Source organism: Tripterygium wilfordii, chromosome 18, assembly GCF_013401445.1.
Source record: "Tripterygium wilfordii isolate XIE 37 chromosome 18, ASM1340144v1, whole genome shotgun sequence".
Classification (NCBI taxonomy): domain Eukaryota; kingdom Viridiplantae; phylum Streptophyta; class Magnoliopsida; order Celastrales; family Celastraceae; genus Tripterygium; species Tripterygium wilfordii.
In genome coordinates, this window is record NC_052249.1 from 13,102,245 (window position 1) to 13,124,827 (window position 22,583).

General features: G+C 38.7%; 4 protein-coding genes across 7 annotated transcripts; 1 reads left to right on the forward strand and 3 right to left on the reverse strand.

Moving 5' to 3' along the window:
* Positions 1–1,388: 1,388 nt before the first annotated feature.
* Positions 1,389–2,357, reverse strand: LOC119983510. The gene has a single exon (XM_038827172.1). It carries the CDS (start codon positions 2,355–2,357, stop codon positions 1,569–1,571), a length of 789 nt encoding a protein of 262 aa, XP_038683100.1. The 3' UTR covers positions 1,389–1,568.
* A 6,017-nt stretch (positions 2,358–8,374) lies between these two features.
* Positions 8,375–10,133, forward strand: LOC119984418 (nascent polypeptide-associated complex subunit alpha-like protein 2). The gene is made up of 4 exons (XM_038828348.1): positions 8,375–8,552; positions 8,630–8,735; positions 9,354–9,472; positions 9,557–10,133. Exons 1-4 carry the CDS (start codon positions 8,469–8,471, stop codon positions 9,908–9,910), a joined length of 663 nt encoding a protein of 220 aa, XP_038684276.1. The 5' UTR covers positions 8,375–8,468; the 3' UTR covers positions 9,911–10,133.
* A 1,354-nt stretch (positions 10,134–11,487) lies between these two features.
* LOC119984416 lies at positions 11,488–16,738 on the reverse strand. 3 transcript variants are annotated; one of them, XM_038828343.1, is made up of 6 exons: positions 16,429–16,738; positions 15,523–16,227; positions 13,435–15,089; positions 12,915–13,103; positions 12,616–12,793; positions 11,488–12,517 (listed from the first exon to the last, which is right to left on the reverse strand). In XM_038828343.1, exons 2-6 carry the CDS (start codon positions 16,199–16,201, stop codon positions 11,697–11,699), a joined length of 3,522 nt encoding a protein of 1,173 aa, XP_038684271.1. In that variant the 5' UTR covers positions 16,202–16,227; positions 16,429–16,738; the 3' UTR covers positions 11,488–11,696. The 3 variants fall into 3 exon arrangements, with proteins under 3 accessions (XP_038684271.1, XP_038684273.1, XP_038684272.1); XM_038828345.1 differs by having other exon boundaries at positions 13,435–15,023; positions 15,523–16,738; XM_038828344.1 differs by having other exon boundaries at positions 13,435–15,086; positions 15,523–16,738.
* Positions 16,739–17,176: 438 nt separating this feature from the next.
* LOC119984417 (stomatin-like protein 2, mitochondrial) lies at positions 17,177–21,903 on the reverse strand. 2 transcript variants are annotated; one of them, XM_038828347.1, is made up of 9 exons: positions 21,640–21,903; positions 21,336–21,543; positions 21,063–21,212; positions 20,224–20,281; positions 20,054–20,146; positions 19,771–19,869; positions 19,216–19,307; positions 17,810–17,869; positions 17,177–17,689 (listed from the first exon to the last, which is right to left on the reverse strand). In XM_038828347.1, the coding sequence occupies exons 1-9, from the start codon at positions 21,804–21,806 to the stop codon at positions 17,438–17,440; spliced, it is 1,179 nt and encodes a 392-aa protein (XP_038684275.1). In that variant the 5' UTR covers positions 21,807–21,903; the 3' UTR covers positions 17,177–17,437. The 2 variants fall into 2 exon arrangements, with proteins under 2 accessions (XP_038684275.1, XP_038684274.1); XM_038828346.1 differs by having other exon boundaries at positions 21,300–21,543.
* Positions 21,904–22,583: the final 680 nt, after the last annotated feature.

The following is a 22,583-nucleotide window of genomic DNA, read 5'->3' on the forward strand; positions in this document are numbered from 1 at the left end:
TATTGGGTCTCACCTCTATTATATAAAAAGTCAAGCCAAACACGTCTCTCAATACAGCCACATCAACAAAACACATATCCCAATATAGCCACATCAACAAAACACAAATTCCTATACATTTTTCCTTCCCACCCAACATGGAGGCCAACAAATTCTCATTCTCTCCATATTGTCCACAATAAAATTACACCAAAACACAATCTTCCAATATAACCACATCAGCAAAACACATCTCTCAATACAGTCACATTAGCAAAACACAAAACTCAATACAACCACATCAGCAAAACACAAAACCTGATACATATTTGTTGGTGCAGACAAAATAATACCATTGCAAGTGCTCTAAGTCTTTCTTTTTTTCCCTTTCTAACTAATAAATAGGACGGAAAAAGAAAAAGAAAAAGAATAAGAAAAAGAAGAGGGACCTTCAAAATAGCATAACTGCCATCATGAACAGGGTTCAAGACTTCTAAAGTTTTTGCAAAGCACTGTGGAATGTGGATAATTTATGTAGTCCATAAATTGAAGTCACGCAGACCAACCAAAAGGGATATAAAATTTATATTGAATCACAGCATGAAGAATAAGGGACTGAGTAGCTAATTAAAAGGCGGAAGTGAAGCTACTCCGTCCACTGCTCTTGGATGATATGCTTGCCATGCTTACCAGTTTCATCTGCAACTACAATCCTGATACTATATGTATTACTCCTGTATCTACCTAAAAGTCATCCGCCAATGTTAAGAGCCAGTAGTCCCTACTGAAAAACTATAACTAAAAATACTTTGTGAAAAACAAAAGGGAGAACTTAGCAAAAACTTTTCTTCATCTACAATTTAACCCTAATCGAGATACTCTTATGCTTCGCTTGAAGACAAGGAACCCCAACATGTTTCACTTCCACAAATATAACTGAACACAGAAAAGGGCACCTCTTCTCTTTTTCTTACTGAATTGAGAATTTCAAGATTAACTGAGTCAGATGGGAGAACAAAGTAAAACCAGCCAGCAAGTACATGAAGAAGTTACGAATAAACATATGCCTTGAAAACCCCAAGGCATAGGTTTATATAGGGATCGATGGGTTCACTATCGACTGGAAGAAAGAAAAACTTTATATCTTAGCCTTGTATTTCAACAGTCTAGAGTGAACATGGCAGACAGAGAATTTAAATGTGGAAGTATCAAAGCGTCAGGAAAGAAGAGCAGGTGCATCAATTCCTAACGAGACCTCAATTGATCAAGCATTGGAGAATTGAAGAAACAAGCACAGGAATCACTCGCTAAGTTCGTACAATAACATTTAAATCGAAAAAAGACAGAGTGACATATTAATCAGTTCTTGAATTTCCATTCAAAATTTTGAAAAAAAGAGAGAAAGAGAGTAAACAAAACATAAAGTAAATTACTACTAGTATACTTCACGTTCACAGCAGTTCAAACAGATTGAAGAAACATGACAGACAAGTAGAAACATTATGACATCATGCCATAAACAACACAAGTTTCAAGGGTACATATTTATTCCAAGTCAAAATCAACAATCTATAAAGCCATAACAAAGACTAAATTGAATCCGAACTAACCCATTTCCAGTAATGCCTCTTGACGGACACTGCCTCATCTGCAGCATTAGTCTCCTGGCGATTCGGATACTCATCTGCTTCTTCTGTACAGAATTCCGCCTCTGGCAACCCATCCACCCGAGCATCCACGGAATGCAACACGTAACGAGCTGGCAATCCCGGGTACGAAACCGAATTCCGCTCCTCCACCTTCTTCTGGTACGTTCCCGGCAAGATTTCAACGACATCATGCACATTACTGCCGCCAAAAATTGATCCGATTTCTTCTTTGATAGCACGAATTACAGCCTCTTCAGGGGTCTCATACGGCTTCATCTTTTCCGATAGGGATCGACAGCGCTTCCTCACGCTTCCGTCCGATAACTCCTGATGTGACTCGACAAGCACTTTATCGTCTTTCCCAAGAATTCTCACCGTGACGACATTGAGGGTACGAAGCGGAGGGGAGGAATCAGCAAGGGAGGTCTCACCCTCGGCGAGCTCGAGCCAGAGGTTTTGAACGTTCTTAGTACCGGGTTTGATGCCCCAGGAGGCCAAAGAATCGGAGGGGAGTCTGAGCTTGAGCCAATCGGAAAGGGACTGTGGATTGGCGAAGTGAAAGTTGTTGGATTGGTTCATTGAGAGGAATTTCAGAAACCGGCGAGGGTTTGCCTGAAAGGATATAGACGGGAATTTGGGGAAGTGGGGTCTCACGGAAGATGGTGAGGAGGAGAAGAGAAAGGAGATAGAGATTGCTGTAATAAAGAGATCAGGTAAACACCACGTCATCATCTGACGTGGTGTGCATGTCCCACTGATCAATTGAGATTTGGCCACTAAAGGCCCCACTTAATTTCAAGTTTTAATGGTTACAAAAATATGTATGAAATTTCTATTAATTTGAATTTTGAAAAAAGTTCAAAAATGAAAAAGAATTCCCATCTCTCGTCAACCGGCAATGTGGACGATTCTTCTCCTTCGTCATCCTAAATCAGATCTAGACCAAGACTGATTATGCCTCCGATTTATCTTCTGCTCTAACTAGAATCTTGTATTGGGAGTCAAGAGATTTATCTTTCTGCCAGATCTGGCTCTCAGCTTCTTTTCCATCGCTATCCTCTTCCTCAACCTCGGTGTCGATAACAACTCGTCCGCATTGACAGCTTCCTCCGCCGAAGATATACATTTGTTTGGTTTAGACTCCTCCTCCACATTGCAAGTGGTGATGCTTATTTCATTTGTCGATCCTAAATTTTTGGGTTTTTAGGAAATGTTTCTCTTATTTTAGGTTCACAATTGTAGGTTTTGTATCTCTCAAAATCGTTGTATAAGCGTATATTGGGCACATATAGTCCTTGTAATATTTGATTTCATAGTAGCACATAGGTTTTGGGTAGGGACAATGTCATGCGACAAAAGATTTGTTCATTCTATGCTACAACAATTTTCTTTTAGTTTTCAACGAGTTTATCTACCAGCTCTTGTAGTCTTGAGAGTAAAATACGCTTGGTCTCAGAATGTATCACTGCAATAACAACTTCTTTTGTTTCATTTGCAAACTACATCAATGCAATCCATTAATAACGTCGACAATGGGTTGGATTGTTCCGATTTGACGGCAGACGGAGAATGAGGCTGACAAGAGACAACAATGGAATGGATATGGTGTGTGTTTTTTTGTCTCTTTGGCTTTTTAGATAAAAAAAATTATGAGCTGAAATAAAATAAAATATCAAAAAACCTAAATCCTAAGCGGGAAGTTGAAATTTTGGGTGGAGCCTTTAGTGACCAAATGTCAATTGATCAATGGGACATGCACACCATGTCAGATGATGACGTGGTGTTTGCTTCCCACTGAATATTTCTCGTTAGGGAGGTGCTAATGCGATGGTTGCGGATGCTATGGTGGCAATGACGAAGGTAACATTAGAGTTATTTCATTATTTTTTTATAAAGGAAAAAAAATTTGGAATTGAAAATGCGAGGTTGTCCTGGCGTTGGAAAATTGTTGGGAATTGGATCAGATACTCCTTATAGAGAGGGTCAGAAGTATTAAACATCTTTGGATAAAATAAGGGTTTAGGGATTGTAAACTGTCTATGTTATGGAGTTGTTTGGTCAACACAAAGAGTGCATTTTACTGATCCAAAGGCTTAGGTTATCCATTGAAATAATGTGTTAAATTTGTTTGATTATTGTGTGTGAGGTATTACACCTAATGGTGCGTTTGGTAGATGGGTAATGGGGTGTAATGGTTACAAGGGTAATTAAATTTTAAGTTTACTTGTGTTTGTTATATTAGTATAATTTTTACTACTGTAATAAATTTTAGTAATTGAGCTTATTTTTTATACATAAAGTTTACTGGTGTGGGGACCTGGGTAATAAAAAGTAATTGGCAGTTTTACTCTATTACTTTTTTATACATAAACCCTAAAACCCTTAATTAAATCCCCAAAAAACTCCTCACACATGGTATTTTTTTTTTTTGAAAGGCCCACAGGCCACACACACGTTAAGCCATGCCCGAGGGGCATGAAGGCCACCACAGCGGATGGAAAACTACCCAAATTTCAAACCCCCCTGATGAGAATAGAACCCTGAACCTCAAGGTCTTGGGCAGACAACCAGACCAACCAGGCTATCTCCTATTCTCCTCACACATGGTAATTGAAAATAAGCTCCAACGAGAAGAATTTCACACTAGAAAATTATATATATGTCTACCTCTGTGTGTGTGTATATATATATATATGCATATGTATCTATATTTTTTAAATTTTGATACATGATAGTCGTAACAATAATAAAAAAAAAAAACATGATCATACTTTTTTCTAGTTTGGTTCATTACAATAATAACAAACAAGGGTAATGGTATTACACCAGTAACGTATAGCCGTAACAAACAAGAGTAATGAATGTTTGGGTAAATTTTACCCTTCTTTACCAAACAATGGTAACAATTATTCTCCATAACTATTATTACCCTAGTAACATTTACATGGGTAACAAATCATACCCCCAAATTCTACCCCCATACCAAACGCACCCTAAGAGTGAACAATGTTTCTCGACCCTGTGTTATAATGGACAATGAGTTTGTAGTTTTGGTCTTTAGGTTGATTGTTCAAGAGTAGACAATTTCGGTGTTTTGTTATTGATATTTATTGTCACACAAACTGTTATCTTTTATGAGTTGAGAGTTAACTTATTTTGATTTCCGGAGACCTATGAAAAATGGTATAACCATCTTTGAATTTTTTCCTTTGATGCATATTTCTTTGTCTTGCATTATTCTTCATAGATGGATTCACAAAACAACGTTTATTGCACAAGTCTTTTAAGTGGAGGATCAACCATCGACGATCTCTTTCTTACCAATGAGCATAGTGACCCTAATGAGGATAGTCCTACCGTGCCTCAATTCACCAATACCCCTTCCATTGCTATGAGGGGTCAACAGGGAACCAACTTTGCAATTGAGGATGATTTATTGCTCATTTCCGCATATATTAACACTAGCTTAGATCCGGTGCAAGGAAACCAACAAACACTAGACGCCTATTAGGAAAGGATTGAAAATTACTACAATGAAAACAAACAAGATGCGAATATCGTCCGAACCAAAGTCTCGTTGTAGAATCGTTGGAGTACTTTACAAAGAGAAGTTAACAAATTTTGTGGACATTTTGCGAAAATAGATAGAAGACAACATAGTGGAGTGACTAAACAAGATAAGGTATTAATATTTATCAATAAGCAATTCCTTTATTATTTGTCTCACTATCAATCATGGAATCTGTTGATTGTTAATCTGCTGATTGTTCTTATAAGCAATTTTTGCTTCCTCTGCATTGGTTTACATGTTGTGCTTCCTCTGCCTTTGTTGAATAAACCATAGAATGGTATATGAAATGTGTGGTGGTTATTAAATGAAATATGTGGTGGTGAATAAATGTTTTAATGGTATCTGAAATATGTGACCGTGAAGTATCTGAAATATGTGACCGTGAATAAATCATGGAATGATAATTGAAATGTGTGGTGATAATTAAATGAAATATGTGGTGACGAATAAATCAAGGAACGGTAGCTAAAATGCATGATGGTAATTAAATTTTTGGTATTCGAGAGATGTGGTGGTGATTAATTAACACTTTAATTATTATTTTTTAAAAATAATAATTTCGAAATAATAATACAAAAATATATTCATATAGAATATCAAAGTTAATTTATATTAATTATAATGATGAAATTATTAAAATTAAAACAAAATTAATTATATTTGTTATAATAAGTTAAAGTTGAAAATAGTTAAAAGTAGTTATGTTGAAAAATATTAAAATATTTGATGTGATGTTAAAATGAGGTATGTGATTGGAAGGATGTTAGAAATTGATAACCTAAAACTACTTTTTACTTAAAATAGAAGAAACTGTTACTAAAAATGAGTAATGGGTTGGACTTGCTATAATTTATGGCCAAGAGGTGACAAGTGTATATTGATAAGAAGATATGATCAGCAAAGGACCATACTGTATGGAGGGGATGCCCTATTGCCCTACCACATATATATAATCAAGGAACTGCTGGGTTAAATGGGCTTGCAATTGACGGTGAGTCGTAACTATTGTGTAGGAGATGGAACAATAATATCCAATAGATACTTGGACATTAACCGACCAGTAGAACCAACCCCATAACTTCGATTTCAATTTATGTACCCTGGATCTTAGAACGTACTTTACCTAGATAGGCTAGCTAGCTAGAGAATAGGGATAGAGATTGCTTTTTTGCTTTCCTCTAAAATTGCTCAGGTCATGGGATATTGACCAAGCCACTCGTTCATGGGATATTGACCGAGTTCGAAATAGCTTCATTCCCTCATATGTGGAGTTAATTCTCTCTATTCCTCTAAGCCCTTTCCATGTTCTAGACCGTATTTTATGGCATTGGGATAGCAAAGGAAGATTTTTGGTAAAATCTGCTTACCATGTGGCTCAGGAGTTGAAAGCTGAAATCTCTGGTATGGGATCTTCCTCCTCTGATATATGCTCCTATCCTTGGACTCTGTTGTGAAAGCTAGTGATCCCAAGCAAGATAAAACATTTTGCGCGGCGTGCTACGCGGGATTTGCTCCCTTCTTTGGCTCATCTGCATCGTAGAAAGATTTGCCAAGGCTTGGATTGTTGTTTATGTGGTGGCCCTTTTGAGGATAATTCACATGCTTTGATCCATTGTCGAAAGGCAAAGGAAGTGTGGTTGCTGGGTTTCCTGGAGGAGTATAGTGCCCGTGGCTGTAAACTTAATTTCTTGGACTAGTTGGGGGAGATTTTACTCCATCAACCCCCCTCGAAGGCCTGTCTTTTTATTTGTTCTGCTTGGGCTATATGGAACAATCGGAATAACTTTCTCCATAACCAAAGGAGCATAGGTGCAATTGAGACAATGTCTTTTGTGTGCTCTTATGAGTTCAATTAAAGCATACATTTGGAAACTTTTATGAAATATCATATATTCAATTAAAGTATTATTTTAAACGAACAAAGTCCCATAGATTAGTTGGTTAGAGCATTTGTATTTTGAATGAGAGGTTATGAGTTCAAACCCTTCAAAAAAGTAAATTTTAATTTTTTTTAATTAAAACAATGAACCGAACCGGTTCTCCAGTATCATAGAAATTTTTTAGTAATACTTATTGTACGTAACTAAACATCCCTAAGTATTCATAATTATCTTTTATTTTCTTAACCGAAATTTCATAATATTTTATCTCTCAAAATACATGTTAGATTTCGAAAAAAAATTACATATTCAATTCTCCAGTACCATAGAAAATTTTTATTAATACTTATTGTGCATAACCAAACATCTCTAAGTATTCATAATTACCTTTTCTTTTCTTAACCAAAATTTCAAAGCATTTAATTTCTCAAAATACATGTTAGATTTCGAAAAAAATTACATATTTGGAATCAACTTGTAAAACACTTTCCAACAAGACTCATTGTAGATATTTTTTGCCTAGTCATACTTTGTTACACTATCTGAAATAATGAATGTTTGTTACAATATTTCGGCCTCTTATTACATTATCTCGACCACCTATTATATTATTTTCTCAATGAACCAGACTTCTTTCACATTACTTTAATATGAGCGTCCAAACTGTTTGTGGCAAGCTAAACAAGTCGGGGATTTTCTTGCGATTTTGATTGTTGTGCACCGACCTTTATTACATTGTTTCAACCTCTTATTACGTTGTTTCAGCCTTTATTACACTATTGCAGGCTCTTATTATTTTCAGCTTGCTTGATTGTGGATACTTACAGATAAATAGTTGTATGAAAATTTAGAATTTTCGATCTTTTAAAGGGTTTTCTACCCTTACAAAGATATTGTCCACAAGTCTTATTGAGAATCCCTTAGAATTGTATCTTATGTGGGTGATCCTATGGTTCCAACACCTTTATGGGTGTAGAGGTATAGGATTTTGACTGATAAAACAATTTTTTTTCCCTAAATTTTTCGATTTGTGGCACTTTATCTTAACTAGATCCTTTTCATATGTTTCCCAGTAATACTATTACTTAATTAGCTCCTATTTAGTTTATTGTCTTGGGCCGAAATTTGGGCCTATCTAGGTAAGCAAATGAATCTCGCACCAAAAGTAAAAACTGGGCCAGCGTAACCATTAACAAACTACCAATTATGCCTACTTCGTTTACAAGAACTGGGCCGAGACATCTTATGTATGGGCCAACGTGCTGAAACACGTATTATACCGGTATACCCAATTGAGTGCTACCCTTATCAGCAGTTCAGCACTGCCGCTCTTAATCCTCAGCTTCTCTTTCTTGTGAAGCAGCGCTAACGGAGAAAGAGAGAGGAGGAATGTCACCAGGTCCCGTTATTGAGGCCACCGAGCCGGAGATAGAGCAGACACCCTCCACTGAAGAGTCCCTGAAGAAGCCTCGGGTCTGATTCAATATTTCATATCTAAACTTACTTACCTATTTCAATATATCTTCCTTGATTTTTTTTTATTGTTGCAGCCGGATGAGCCCGTGGTCGAGGACGTAAAGGACGACGAGAAGGACGAAGACGACGATGACGATGACGATGACGATGACGAGGACGAGAAGGAAGATGGCACTCAAGGTACCTAGCATCTTTATTTCGTTCGACTTTTTCTATTTTGAAATCTGGATTTATCACGGTACTCTTTTTTTTCTGACCGGATAATATTTGCGGGACGATTTTAGCGACTGCCATTATGTTGATTTGGGGTCTGTTTGGATTAAGATGCATGTGTAGGAAAAACCGTGCTTCTCTTGTCTATGTACTCAATTGAATTGATCAAGAAGCCATGATCTTTACGTCCAAGAATAGAACAAACAATGGTGGAGTTAGTTTTTAGGGGTCTGTTGTTCTCGAGAAGCAGCATTAGAAGGATGTCGAATTTTTCTCTCTCTCTAATCGTGTAAATTCTGAAATCACTAGTATTTTTTATTGTGTAATTTATAGTTGCATCTTATTTTGTATTTGCTTGCTTTGTTTTTTTCATTGTTCACTACCAAGGGAGTAGTAGCTGCTTCCTGAATGAGTTTCTCAGTTTAAGATGGTTTTGAGTTTTTGGTTCTATATTGGCAATGTTTATAATTATATTACTCTCAGTCTCAGTTTATGTTTGCAAAAATGCAGCACAAATGATTTTAATTAGGATGAACGTAGTCTCTGTGGCACTTCATGATAGTTTGATTTGAGAATGAGTTGCAGGAGCAAATGAGAGCTCAAAGCAAAGCAGAAGTGAGAAGAAAAGTCGCAAGGCAATGTTGAAGCTGGGCATGAAACCTGTTACTGGTGTTACCAGGGTTACCATCAAGAGGACTAAAAATGTAAGCCTTCATCTGATTTTTCTTTTCTGTGTATTCTCCTGTGTAATTAATGGTAATTTATGGAAACTCCATCTGCTTTTTCAGATACTGTTTTTCATTTCAAAACCTGATGTCTTCAAGAGTCCGAATGCTGAGACATATGTCATATTTGGGGAGGCTAAGATGGAGGACTTGAGTTCTCAGCTGCAGGCACAAGCTGCCCAGCAATTCAGGATGCCAGATATGGGATCCCTGATGGGAAAACCAGAGGTTGCTGCTGCTGCTGGTCTTGGAGCGACGGGGGATGAGGAAGAGGAAGAAATCGATGACACTGGTGTAGAGCCAAGGGACATTGATTTGGTGATGACACAGGCAGGTGTGTCAAGGAACAAAGCCGTCAAAGCTCTCAAGGCTAGCAATGGGGACATTGTCAGTGCTATCATGGAGCTTACTACTTAGATGGTTTGTATGGTCTGCCATTTATACTTAGATGGTTTGGATGGTCTGCCATTTTGTTGATGAATTTAATTGATGTCAGAATTTAGTTTCCACAATCTTGCTGGCTCACCTCTATGAGGTGGCTAACTAAACCTTTTTTGTTTTTAAAAAAAATCTAATATCTAATTTATGACAATATTGTCTTGCGAGGATGACAAGTTATTCATGTCAGGTATTTCCATTTTGGATTTCTTGTAGTCTCCATTAACTAATTGCACTATGTGTATGCTCTGTCCCCAAACCCATGTTGTATGTTGCAAAGTGATGGGGAAATAGTCTCATTTCTTATATTGGTTTGAAGTTTTATCAATACAAGAAAGAGTACCCATTTCTTTCGGTGTTTAACCTTATGGGGGAAAAATTAGTGTTTGTAAGTCTAACATTTAAGGTTGGTTGAGCTATGTTTTGTCATTGCCTCTGCTATGGCCTCTTGCTATTTCCCTGCTATCTGTAGCTGTAAATGCCAGCACCCGGAATAACTCCTTGCCTTTTCCAGTCCAGCCTTTGTGCTGCCACTGATTTCGAAATTCCTTGAACTTTGTTTGTTGACATGAGCATTTTTTCTATGCTGTGTAACCATTTGCTATACCCGTCCTCGACGTTCATTTTCTATATGGGGCTAGACTGATGGGGTGGTCAAGTCGAATTCCCAATTGGGATGCAGCTGTGGAGGCTCGATCAAAACGTACTGGGCTTTGGGTGGTCTTTCGGAATGATGGCGGAGATGTGGTGGCATGCAGCACCTTGTTGAGACAGACATGTATTGAGTCGACTCTAGCTGAGGCATTGGGAGCTTTACAAGCGGTTCAATTGGCCGGAGATTTGCGGTCTAATCATTTGTTGCTGGAAGGTGATTCAGCCATAATAGTTGATGCCATCAGAGGTGGGGAATCGCATTTGACTGCATGGCGTTCAGTAGTGATGGAAATCAGACGTTTGTTGTTGCGATTTGTAAGCTAGTCAATCAATCGTGTCAAAAGAGAAGCTAACTGTGCAGCCCATATTTTTGACCTCTTCAAAAAAAAGAAAATCTTAGTAACATTTAATACTAAAAAAAAGAAGCGAGGTGCATTTGATAACTTAATGAGAGTTTGTGGAAGCTTTATGGAAGTTCTCTTTTGCTTCCCGACGACAAAGACAGACTTTCATCATCTTGGAAGAAATTGATACTCCTTTTTATGTTCCCATGTCGCCGTGCGGGAGGGATATTAGGACTAAAAAAGAAAGACAAGTGTGGGGATTTCTCATGCTTTTGGGATTGGGTTCAGTAAGACGGATGTCAATCATAGGCACAAATAGATTGAACAAAAACAATAGGGTATTGAAGAATCATGCTAGAAACCCTCAAAATTTGACCCCCAAAAGTCCCCTAAATCTATGTGACATTAAAATAGACATTGATTAAAAATACACAGAGAGGACACACTTCACATCTAACACTTCATATTAAATGAGGGTCTTTTGGGATCACTTTTTGAGGGTCTCAAGCATTATCCGGTATTGAATCTGTTGGGGTTAGCCATTTTGGGAGGGCGAGCTATAATAATCAGTATTTAAAGAAAGCATAAAGTCATAAACAAAAATCCAGCTTAAAAGATCTTAAAAATTCAAAGAGGGTAACAAGCTAACAGCAATCCACAATGCCTGTCCCGGTCTAATATAATACCTTATATTCGAAAGATGCACCATTCACAAGCTAAGGAGCATTCAGGACCCAACCCGAGGTTCAATTGCACAGGCATGCAAGCTACTCTTGCAATACAAGTTCCCAGTCTGACGAACAGCCATCATACCAACCAGCAGGAAGTTGATCTCCGAGTTCGCTTGTACTAGATGGTTGAATAACATGGTCATCCTTTACCTGTAGAGAGAACCCTTTTGAAGTTGACGTGTCTTTAGTAAAGTTGGTGGCATCATCCTGCAATACTGCTTCAATTTCTAAGTCGGACATGTCTTTAATAAAAGGCCAATGCCTTATCACATTTTCCATGTCCATGGAACTCGAATTGTCAACACGACATTTCAGAAGATCGAATCTGGACATGACAGAAACCTCAACATCATCTTCATGGCTGGTCTGGCTAGGAATGGGATAACCCTGGATGGATATAGCAGAGCTCAGGCTATCCTTCACATCCAGTCCAAAATTTTCAAACTCGTTTAGACCAGGAGAAACTATGGAGCTTGCTAGTTTTTCTGCAACTGTGATGTTCATAGAATTAGACTGTTCGACATGGGATTTTATGACTCGGAATCTGGCAAGAATATCATCTGCAGTGTTGCTTGTGTCATCTTTAACTTCAGAAGCCAATTTGTCAACAATGTTCAAATGTGGGGAATCCTGAAAGCTTGATTCTATTTCATCTGGGATTTTCATGGAATCAGAGTGGCCATTCCGTGATTTTAAGATGAAAAATCTAGCCATAACATCATCTGTATGGCTGCTTGTGCTAATGACAGGGGAACGATTCATTGTTGGGCCATCCTGAGCCTGAGGTGCTGAAGTATTAACTGTAGCTGGATCAAGATAAACCTGATAATTTGGCAATTTCTCCGTGCATGCATTTTCTGACAAATAAGAAGCAGAAGAATAGTAGATGAGGAAAATAGATAGAAGTTAGAAACACAATCTCTCAAGTTAAAAAAGGCGAGTGGGATCTTATAACCTTTTGATTCAAGAAAGTTGCATTTCTCCACCTCGGTTTTAATGCGATTAAAGCGAGATATACAATTAAGGGAACATAATGAAGCTTCCGCCTCAAGCCACAGATTCTTATATAAGAGAACTTGCTCGTCCTTTCCTTCCTTTTCATGAAAACACTCACTAAGGACCTTCTTTATAGCCTGCATATTACTCATCGTACAGAAGTTGAGTCCTTTCACGAATTCTATTTTTCATGCTCCAGTCATAAAAAAGAACTGGGAATAATCTATCCTGATCCAGTGAAAGAACCAGAAAAAATACCTGGGTCATATTAACATGATTTGCCACATCTGCATCACCCCTTACAGAAACAAAATCCGAGTGTTTCTCTTTTTTCTTATTAGGCACAAAGTAGCATTTCTCTTCCTTTTGGATAAGCTGAGGGTCCAGCTGACTCAGAAAATCAGTAGCAGTTGCCTCTAAAACCATTGGCCTCTCCGCACTAATCCCCTGAAGTACATATATTTCAGCTTAAAACAAATCATACAAACTCTATCCTATAAAATTTTAAGCGTATAAGCATCATTGCACGGATGACACTATGATAGCCATTACTGGCATCACTGAAACCAATTAAATTTTTTAAAATATAAATAAATAAATAATTAATTATGAGAAAGAAAAACTTCAGAATACTAGATAATGAATTCTAATGTCTTCTCCATGATTAAAGAAAAAAACTTCACAGTTCAAAATCTCCACTATTTGAGGATATTGCTTCTTACCAGTCTAAGGGCTGAGTCTCGCAACTGACATACTTAATGGAATGAAAATGGCATACCTTCTGAAATTCAGGCAGCTCCCCAAAAAATTTAGAAGTGGCTTGCTCAGTAACCATTGATTCTCCAGTAGACTCCATGTGCTGAGCATTTTTTGGTATACATTTACCCAGGTTGTTCATCACAGTTTTGAGGGCCTTGTGATGTTGTTCCCTCAGGTGACATGCATCAATCGAACAGTGCAGCAGTAGTAATTCTGAAAAATTAACCATAGAATTGACCAGTGTCTGGACATACAGTTCCTTATATGATTCTTCATCACACAATCTGGAAAGGTTAAGCTCAGAAGGAGCATTTGCAACAGGAGAAGTCGAACACGAGACATTCTCAGAAGCATGTAATGCCACATGAGATGAACCATTGTCTTCTCGAGCATAACCAACAAGAATCTCATCATTCGCAACATCAGCTGGTGCATGTATTCCAGACGTCAATTTAATTTCTCCAGGTACATGCTGCATGAGGTGACTAGACACATAATCAGAATCATCTACTGACTTGCTGCACGGGAGAAATTCTTTCCTTGGTTCACTGGTGTCCTCAAAACAGGGATGTGTATGGGCACAGCTTGGTTTTGCATGGTTGGAGTTATAGTTATCTTTCATAGTATCAGCAATTCCATTCTCAGTAAAGAGCAAACTAACATCTGAATGCCTCTTCAGAGAATATGCTAAACGATTTCTGGGATTTTCATTTACATGGCACACTGATCTTTTGGTTGATCTATGAGAAAAAGCATTCGCAGCATCATCAGCACTGGGAGGGAGTCTTTTAGGCCCTTGAAGATCAGAACCTTTGCAGGTGCCTATTTCTTCCTTACACTCTTTAGACATAGCCTCAGAAGTATCAAGGAGAGAAAAACTAGAAAGTGAAGCTTCTTTCCAGCATGGCAAGTCCACAACAGGGTTGTAAGGATCCAAAATCTCAGAGGAACTATGAGCAGCAGCAGTGTTGATGGATTTGCTATCATCAACTGTCATATCTGACCCATTTTTACATATATTAAACTTTAGAACTCCAGATTTTGCAATGTAAGAATGAAAGAAATCCTCCTGCAAATCAGAATAGTTGCTCGACTTAAGTTCTTTAGCTGAGGATGTTTCTGCATAGCTCTGGTTATTTTGTTTCAAATAAGACCAGAGTGGTTGAGCATTATTATGGACTTTGCCTTCAGGTTTCACAAAGGGACAGGGCTCTTTCACAATTGAGGGATCACTGTTAGCAACTTCTGTGTGAGCTGCACCAATATTCACATTTTTAGACGAACCAGGAATGTGTGCTATAGAATAGCTGTCAATACATGAAGGCCTAACATTGAGACCAGTAGATGACTTCACGACTGATGTATCGTCATTCAGATGAGTACCATGCTGTCCCATGAATTCTGTAAATGAATCAGCGTTTCGCATTCTGTAGCTCCAGGAATTAACAGCAAGAGAAGGTGCCTGAGGATAATTTTCAGGAAGTAGCAAAGTGGATCCAGAGACTGATTCTGCTGAATGATCCAAGGGCATGAACAAAGGCTGTTTTCCAAGGAAGGATTTATCATCACTTTGTTCCCTACTTGCAGACTCAATCTGCTTCTCCTTCGCTGCACCATGAATATTACTAAGATGGGCAAATTGACAACTTATCTCACCCTCGGATGCATGAACTACTGCAAATAAAAATAATGTTAATCAAGGATGAAAGATAAGATGTCCTCGTCGCCAATAACATTTGCCTTTACTTTGGTTTTCCATCATTCTATAAAATTTTCTAAAAAATAATACATCTTTCAAACGATTCATGAATACAACCTAAAGTATCTAGTTTAGTGACAGATGGACTTAGGTGAGGATGGTTTTAGTTTAGGAAATAGGTGAAAGTGGGGAATTTCAAAATCAAAGTTAACTGACATGCTGCTATAACGAATGCAAAACTGAAATAGCACAAAATAAGGCCAAACTAACAAAGTAAGGACGAACCATCTAAACATAAAAAAACAGGGTAGCATACACACACAGGCATGCTCGCTAAAATTTAATTTGCTAATTTAGAAATTCACAGTTCATCATGATATTCATGACAAAGCAGGAGGAAAGTTATACCTTGCTTCGTATGATTCTTGTAAAAGGATGAACCAGATGAATTCATCTCTTTTGAGATACGCCCAGTAAGTCTGCCCGGCTCACCCTGGTTCAAATCCACCAATCCCTCCCAAGATCCATCAGGAAACGGCACTTGCATAAATTTTGTATTGGGCAAACTTTGAGCACAGTGATCATGCCCATTCATGTTGCCAACGGAAGAAGCCGATGGCAAGTCATAAATATGCAGATGGTGGGAGACAAAGGGACTATAGTTATGGGTTTCGGGCGGGACATATGAGGGATAATGTGGTTTGGCTTCACTAGGTATAGTGGAACCTTTATTAAACAATAATGCGCCGGGTGAAGCAGGGTACAGAGAGTGCGCATAGGCGCTGGATAAGTCATATACCTGCGTTCCTGGATATGCATAAGGATCAGATGATGGGGTTGAATCGAATGGGGAGCTGGGGTTGGTGAAAGGATCGGATCTTGAATAGGGAGTGTAATGAGAAGCCACCCAATCATGCATAGAAGGATAGACGGGAGAGGTAGAGGGTGATCGAGTCAAATCCAAAGGTGGGCCTGAATTGGGTTTTGGTAGGAACTGATCAACCGTAAAAGATGGAGCTAGAGCTGATAAATTTGAAGATGACGAAGGGGGAAATCCTCCACCACCATAAGATCCAAGACCCATCATGTCTTGGGAAACAACAATCGTGTAAACTGATGAAGCACACGAAGGAAAACGCAACAAATGACAAAGCTACCGAAGTTGATAATCAAGGCAGAAAATTGAAATGAAAGGGCATATGTACAACGATAACGCAAAATGATCAGAATTTGGGAATTAAATAGATATGAACCCTAAACATCATACGTAGGATAAAATCAGAAATTGATGGAAAAGGGGAAAGAATCACTCACCGACGATTGAAGTAATCAGAGAGACCGGACCCGACAAGTACACCCGGTTTGTTGAGCGCGCTCTACTGTTTTACCCTAAATCCATGTGCCATTCATTGATTCCAGCAAATGAAACATCCGTTACAATTCAGTCCCTCATGTTTCAAACATAACAATTTGATCACTAAGGGTTTGCCCGTTTAGGGTGTTATGTTGGGAGGTGTTGAGGGTGTTGGGTTAGGAGGTGTTAGAAAATGTCTGTACCAACGATCCCGAACTTCTCAAACAGTCAAGAGTTGAAAAGTGTTCGAAATGAACCCAACCCTCCCCCACACCTCCCAACACCCTTAATTGACAAACCCTAAAGTTTATGAGTTGTTTCCCACTTAGAGAATCAGTCAACATGATGACCAATTCACTGTTTAACGATGGAATTTATTCATAAATCTTTAATGTTGTTTATTTCTTACTATTTTTGAAAAGGTCATACACCAATATGTTCATGCACTAAACTTGGGCTTGAAAAACTAGCTATACATACATGGTCAGGGATACACTGAGAGATGTATCCCGTGGTTGATACAAACATACCTAACAAACTACACGACTGCTGACCTACAAAGAACACTAGCCGGAAAACTTCTAGGGTTTTACCGAACCTGCCTGAAACTTCACACTTTCCCCAAGTAGCATTGCAGATAAATAGAACTAATCCATTTCACCGTCAACTAGCAAATATGGCAAAATCCAAAAAAGTAAATTTGGCAAATGAAAAAGGTAAATGGAAAGTTTGAATCCCTTCTTCATCCTTACCAAAGCCTATATTCTGAATGCCCTTGACAAGACAAGTTCCAAACTGCGAAGGCAAACGAAAATAACATTTTCTATCAATTGTACCATCCACAATAATTTTTGCCCTTCCCCGTTTAGAAGAAATCAGAATCTTATACCAACAATGAAAGCATTGAGCACAGCAACACAATGCTAGCACAGTTTGTTTATGTCAGATGATGTATTGCTGGAATCTAGTTTATTCATTCTTCGGCCTCTGAAGTGAAAACACAGGTTCACTAGGATGACCTGCATCTTCAATTGTCGGACTTGGCTGACTCACTTCTGTAGGTTCTGTGGTGTGATTGGTATCCTTTGGGCCTCCCTGAGACGAATTTGTTGGGATAGTATCCTTTGAAACATTGCCTATCAAGCTTTTGTACATGGTGAGAGCTTGTGCCATCATGTTGGCAGGATTGGCAGCAGCAGTGGGAAGCAACATGGTAGTGCCCTGGAAAAATGTTTGAAAAGGTCCAGAAAGGAAAGGCCAAATTAGGTGAAAATCATATTTAGTTAATGGCAGACCACTACATGACTCTTAAATACTTTATTCACCATGTTCCTACATTACCTCCTTGGCAATCTTACTGAAAGCTTGAATGTATTGCTCGGCAATCCTTAGACTAGCTGCCTGCAAACAAAAGATACATTCTTGAGTTCCAATGTAAATCCGACGCAAGTGTACAATCATATCGTTTACACTTTATCCTTCCAAATGAGTAAGTGATTTCTATTGTCCAAACGAGTCATAATTGTAAATTTACATTCTCAGATAATTGTCACAACGTCATATACAATATGTATCACACACTAATGGAAAAGAATTTCATTTGAGCCTCCTGATCAGACTAATGTCACACACAAATCATGATATTCAACTCCCTATTTCAAAGTTTGCCTTTCGGTACCAGAAAGGAACGTTAGAAACAAATATCTAGTATCCACTCCCTTAAATTCAGATCCCACCAGCCCTGCGAGAGAAGTTCATTTTACTGAAGCATACCCTATTACCATACTTCTTACACATCTGACAGCAGATGACCGATTTGAAAGTATGCAATTGCATATCATAAGTTGGCTGAATATAAAGACTCAGATTTTCATCTTTCCATCGCATCTAGCACATAACTGCAGATTGGTCCAAACCACAATTATAACAACCATATCATGGCAGACCTTCATGTATCCAACTTCTTCCTCCAAATAATTTATCAAGGCAGGGTAGTGTTTGGTGGTAGGAAATGTTGTGTTGATTAGGAGGCTTATCCAAGAGTCACATTGGAGCAGTGAGGGATGTACCTTTTGAAAGTGTGCATATTTAATAGACCCATTAGGGAGAAGATAGCCCTCCCTTATCATGACAGACCTTCATGTATCCAACTTCTTCCTCCAAATAATTTATCGAGGCAGTATAGTGTTGGGTGGTAGGATAGGAAATGTTGCGTTGATTAGGAGGCTTATTGATAGAATCACACTAGGAATAGGAGATATATTGATAAGATTCACTGAGAATTACAGCCCTAAAGATGATCAATTCGAGCTTGGTCGGGCTCCCAAGTTCTACCATTCGAGAATCGAGAGGGTAGTCTCTCCCTAATTTTCTTCTTGCCCAAAAAGAAGATGGCCGCCTCTCACGATTGCACTCATGCTTAACCCTAAAAGCCACTAAAATGACAAACTACCCTAAACTAGCACAAGTAATAACATATCTATCACTTATCCAAGAGTCATGTTGGAGCAGTGAAGGGAGGTGAACCTTTGAGAATGCGCATATTTAATAGACCCCATTAGGGAGAAGATGGAAGATAATATTCCACTTCACGGGTTTATACAGTGACCAATTATCCATACTGACTCCCTTCCTCGAGTAGAAAGAAACAAACTAAACTATAAGAATTCTTCATATTGAGCTGAGCACTAATGGTTTGAAATACGCATAGCATATGATACTTTTTAGTTAGTCAGTCAAGAACTTACCTCTACACCCCCACTTTCTTTCAGGGCCTTTGACACCATGATAAGTCCTCCTGCTGTTGCTTGTGCTTTAGCAACAATGGCTTCCGCCTCACCTGAGGAGAGAGTGTTTTTAAAAGAGAATCAAGATATGGCTAGGAAAGAAGAGATAAACAACCAGAATATAGAAATAAAAGCATTCAAGACAGTTTGCAGAGATGCCTTGCCGACTAGAATCAACAAAAATCTGAATTAGCAATAGGTCCACAGGACAGAGGATAAATAATCACCAATAATCACCAGAATGGAAGAAAATCAACAGTGACAAGACCGATAAGAGAATTCAAACAAGTACCACTAGCTAAAACTTAAGTCAACCCATTTGCAACTTCATAAGGCATATTGCTCTATAGAGCTACACTTGCAACATCTTCAGTGTGCTAACTGCTAACTCAAATGTAAACTTTCTCCAGTGTGCATACAAACTGTTTGATTGAACCTCGACAGATCTGTGTCAGCATTCATTCGCATTCAACTCGTATAATTATGCACCAAATGCTTATCAAAATAATGACTGACCTTGCGCTCTGTTCACTTGATCCATCTTTGCAGCCTCTGATGCTAAGATGACCGAACTTTTCTTACCGTCAGCAATATTTATGTTAGCCTGTCTTACTCCTGTTGAATGTCAAAGGACATAAAAATGTATGAGACAGGTAATCAACTGGTAGAGCTGGCATGAAGCACATATCGAGTTCTGGAGATGATGACAAAATGCCATGTGCTATTTCAACACCTGCACATGCTGAGTTCAGAAGCTTTACCTAATCAAAAGAATAGAGTATAAACTCTACTTCATTACCTTCAGACTCAAGAACTTGAGCTCTCTTCTTACGTTCTGCTTCTGCTTGCATCTCCATAGCTGCCCTCACTCCACGAGGTGGAGATATATCCCCTGGAGAAGGGAAATAAGGCATTTAAATGACATGAAATGGAAATAATAGAAGAAATGTATATTTAGAAAAAGCTCACTTATTTCGTAGCGAAGGCACTGGAGACCCCAGTCTTTTGCAGCAACATTAATGGACTCCTGCATGAATGGTTCCATTTTCCAAACAATTATCACGTATCCTTTCTCAAGCTATCCACTATTGGTTAAAAGAATCTTAAAATCCTAAATTATATGCATTGGCACTATTTTAACATCATATTTGACTGTTAGCAGTGACTGAATTTGTTCAATAAGCTATTCCAGCCTTTTCAATATAATATCTACCCAGGTGAAGCAGGCAAAGACATAAAAACGCAGCAAACATTATCACTAAAGTGCATTGAACTTCAGAAAAAGCAATCATTCTCGTTGATCTAATGATAGTAAATGACAATAAAGGAACCAGTGGTGATGTATCAACTAGTTGGGAGGAAATTGTGATGTTTTTTGACCAATGGACACAGCTTTCAATTTATACTCCTTAATGCTGATGACATCTATTGGCATTGAGTACAACTGTTATGCCAGTACATTTTTACTCTGAAGCTTCTCCGCAACTCGGACTAGCTAAATCTTTCCGTCCACCTATTCAATCACTGCATTAAATTTGACCAATATTTTATTCCACTCAGTAACATACCACCATAAAAGACAGGGATAGAAGATTCTATCATCAACGAGAGAATTAAGAGAAAAAAAAGAGAGTCTATCGAACTACAAATTTCAGTCTAGGAAAGACAAACTTTGATATCCATCATTAACGAGCAGTCAGATTACATAAAAAGAAGCGCAAACAAAAGCGAAATCAAGAGAGGAGAGGAGGCAAAATGTGGAAAAAAGAGGACATTTATATTTGAGGTGTTGAATAACCAAAACTGACCACTATCTTCTCATTGAGGGTATCTCTTTCTTCGAAGGTCTTGTCAAGGGTAATCTTACCAAGCTCACTACGCATAGTGGTCTGGGCAAGCTGAATAACAGCATAAATGGGATTCTCAACACCATAAGAGGCGAGTTTAGGGTCGACAATCTGCAAATCAGCGAGACAGTGATATCAATCCATCTTGTACAAAAAGAGTAACTGAGCCAGGGGAAGCTGAACAACAAAGAATAAAACCTTAACATAAAGAACACCATCGATTAATATGCTGACGTTATCTTTGGTGATAGCCGACTGGTCGGGGATGGGAATAGCCTCCTCCTTCAAAGAATGAACATAGGCAATGCGGTCGACCAAAGGGATCAAGAAATGGATTCCGGAAGGGAGAGTCTTAACGTATTTTCCGAATCGTTCAATCACATAGGCTTTTTTCTCCGGCACTATCCGGATTCCCCAATTCGCCGGAGGCTTAATCTCATAGCTTGCAAAACAAAAACCAACGGCATTAGATCACAATCCCTCACCCCTTTCACACAACCCAACAAAATTTGTCGGCAGAATGAATTTAAGCACTAACCTGATGGTGGGATCCCGACCGGTTCGAAGATGGCGGATCTGAGTGGTGAATATAGGAGAAGAAAGACCGGCATAGTGAAGATGGTAATTCGACAGCGCCGAAGTCGACTGGCGGAGATATCTCAGCGACATCTCGGCCACCGCCTTGTTTCTCAACATGGAATTCATTCACCTTCTTCTCTTCCGAATTGATTATTGACTCTGTTTCTTAGTGCTCGACAAGAACCCTAGTTAAACCCTCACCGCAAGCAAGTAGGCACAGTTCGTCGAATGGGCTTAAACCCCAAAACATGTATCCTTAATCCATTAGGCCCATCTTCTATCAAAACACCACTGGGCTATCCCGCATTGTAAGTCAAAAGCTTCAACAAGTATTTTGGGGTTTGTGAGATTATGGGGTTGATGGGATTTTGGGGTTTGTGGGATTTTGGGGTTGATGGGATTTTGGGGTTAATGGGATTTTGGGGTCTGTGGGATTTCATAGAGGTCTTGAGTTTGAATCTCTCCAATCCCTTTTTCCCAAAAAGTACGTGAAGATTTATTAGTTGTAGTGGTAAGGTTGGTGTGTGTTTTATTAGTTGTAGTGGTAAGATTTATTAGTCGACTGGCGGAGATATCTCAGCGACATCTCGGCCACCGCCTTGTTTCTCAACATGGAATTCATTCACCTTCTTCTCTTCCGAATTGATTATTGACTCTGTTTCTTAGTGCTCGACAAGAACCCTAGTTAAACCCTCACCGCAAGCAAGTAGGCACAGTTCGTCGAATGGGCTTAAACCCCAAAACATGTATCCTTAATCCATTAGGCCCATCTTCTATCAAAACACCACTGGGCTATCCCGCATTGTAAGTCAAAAGCTTCAACAAGTATTTTGGGGTTTGTGAGATTATGGGGTTGATGGGATTTTGGGGTTAATGGGATTTTGGGGTCTGTGGGATTTCATA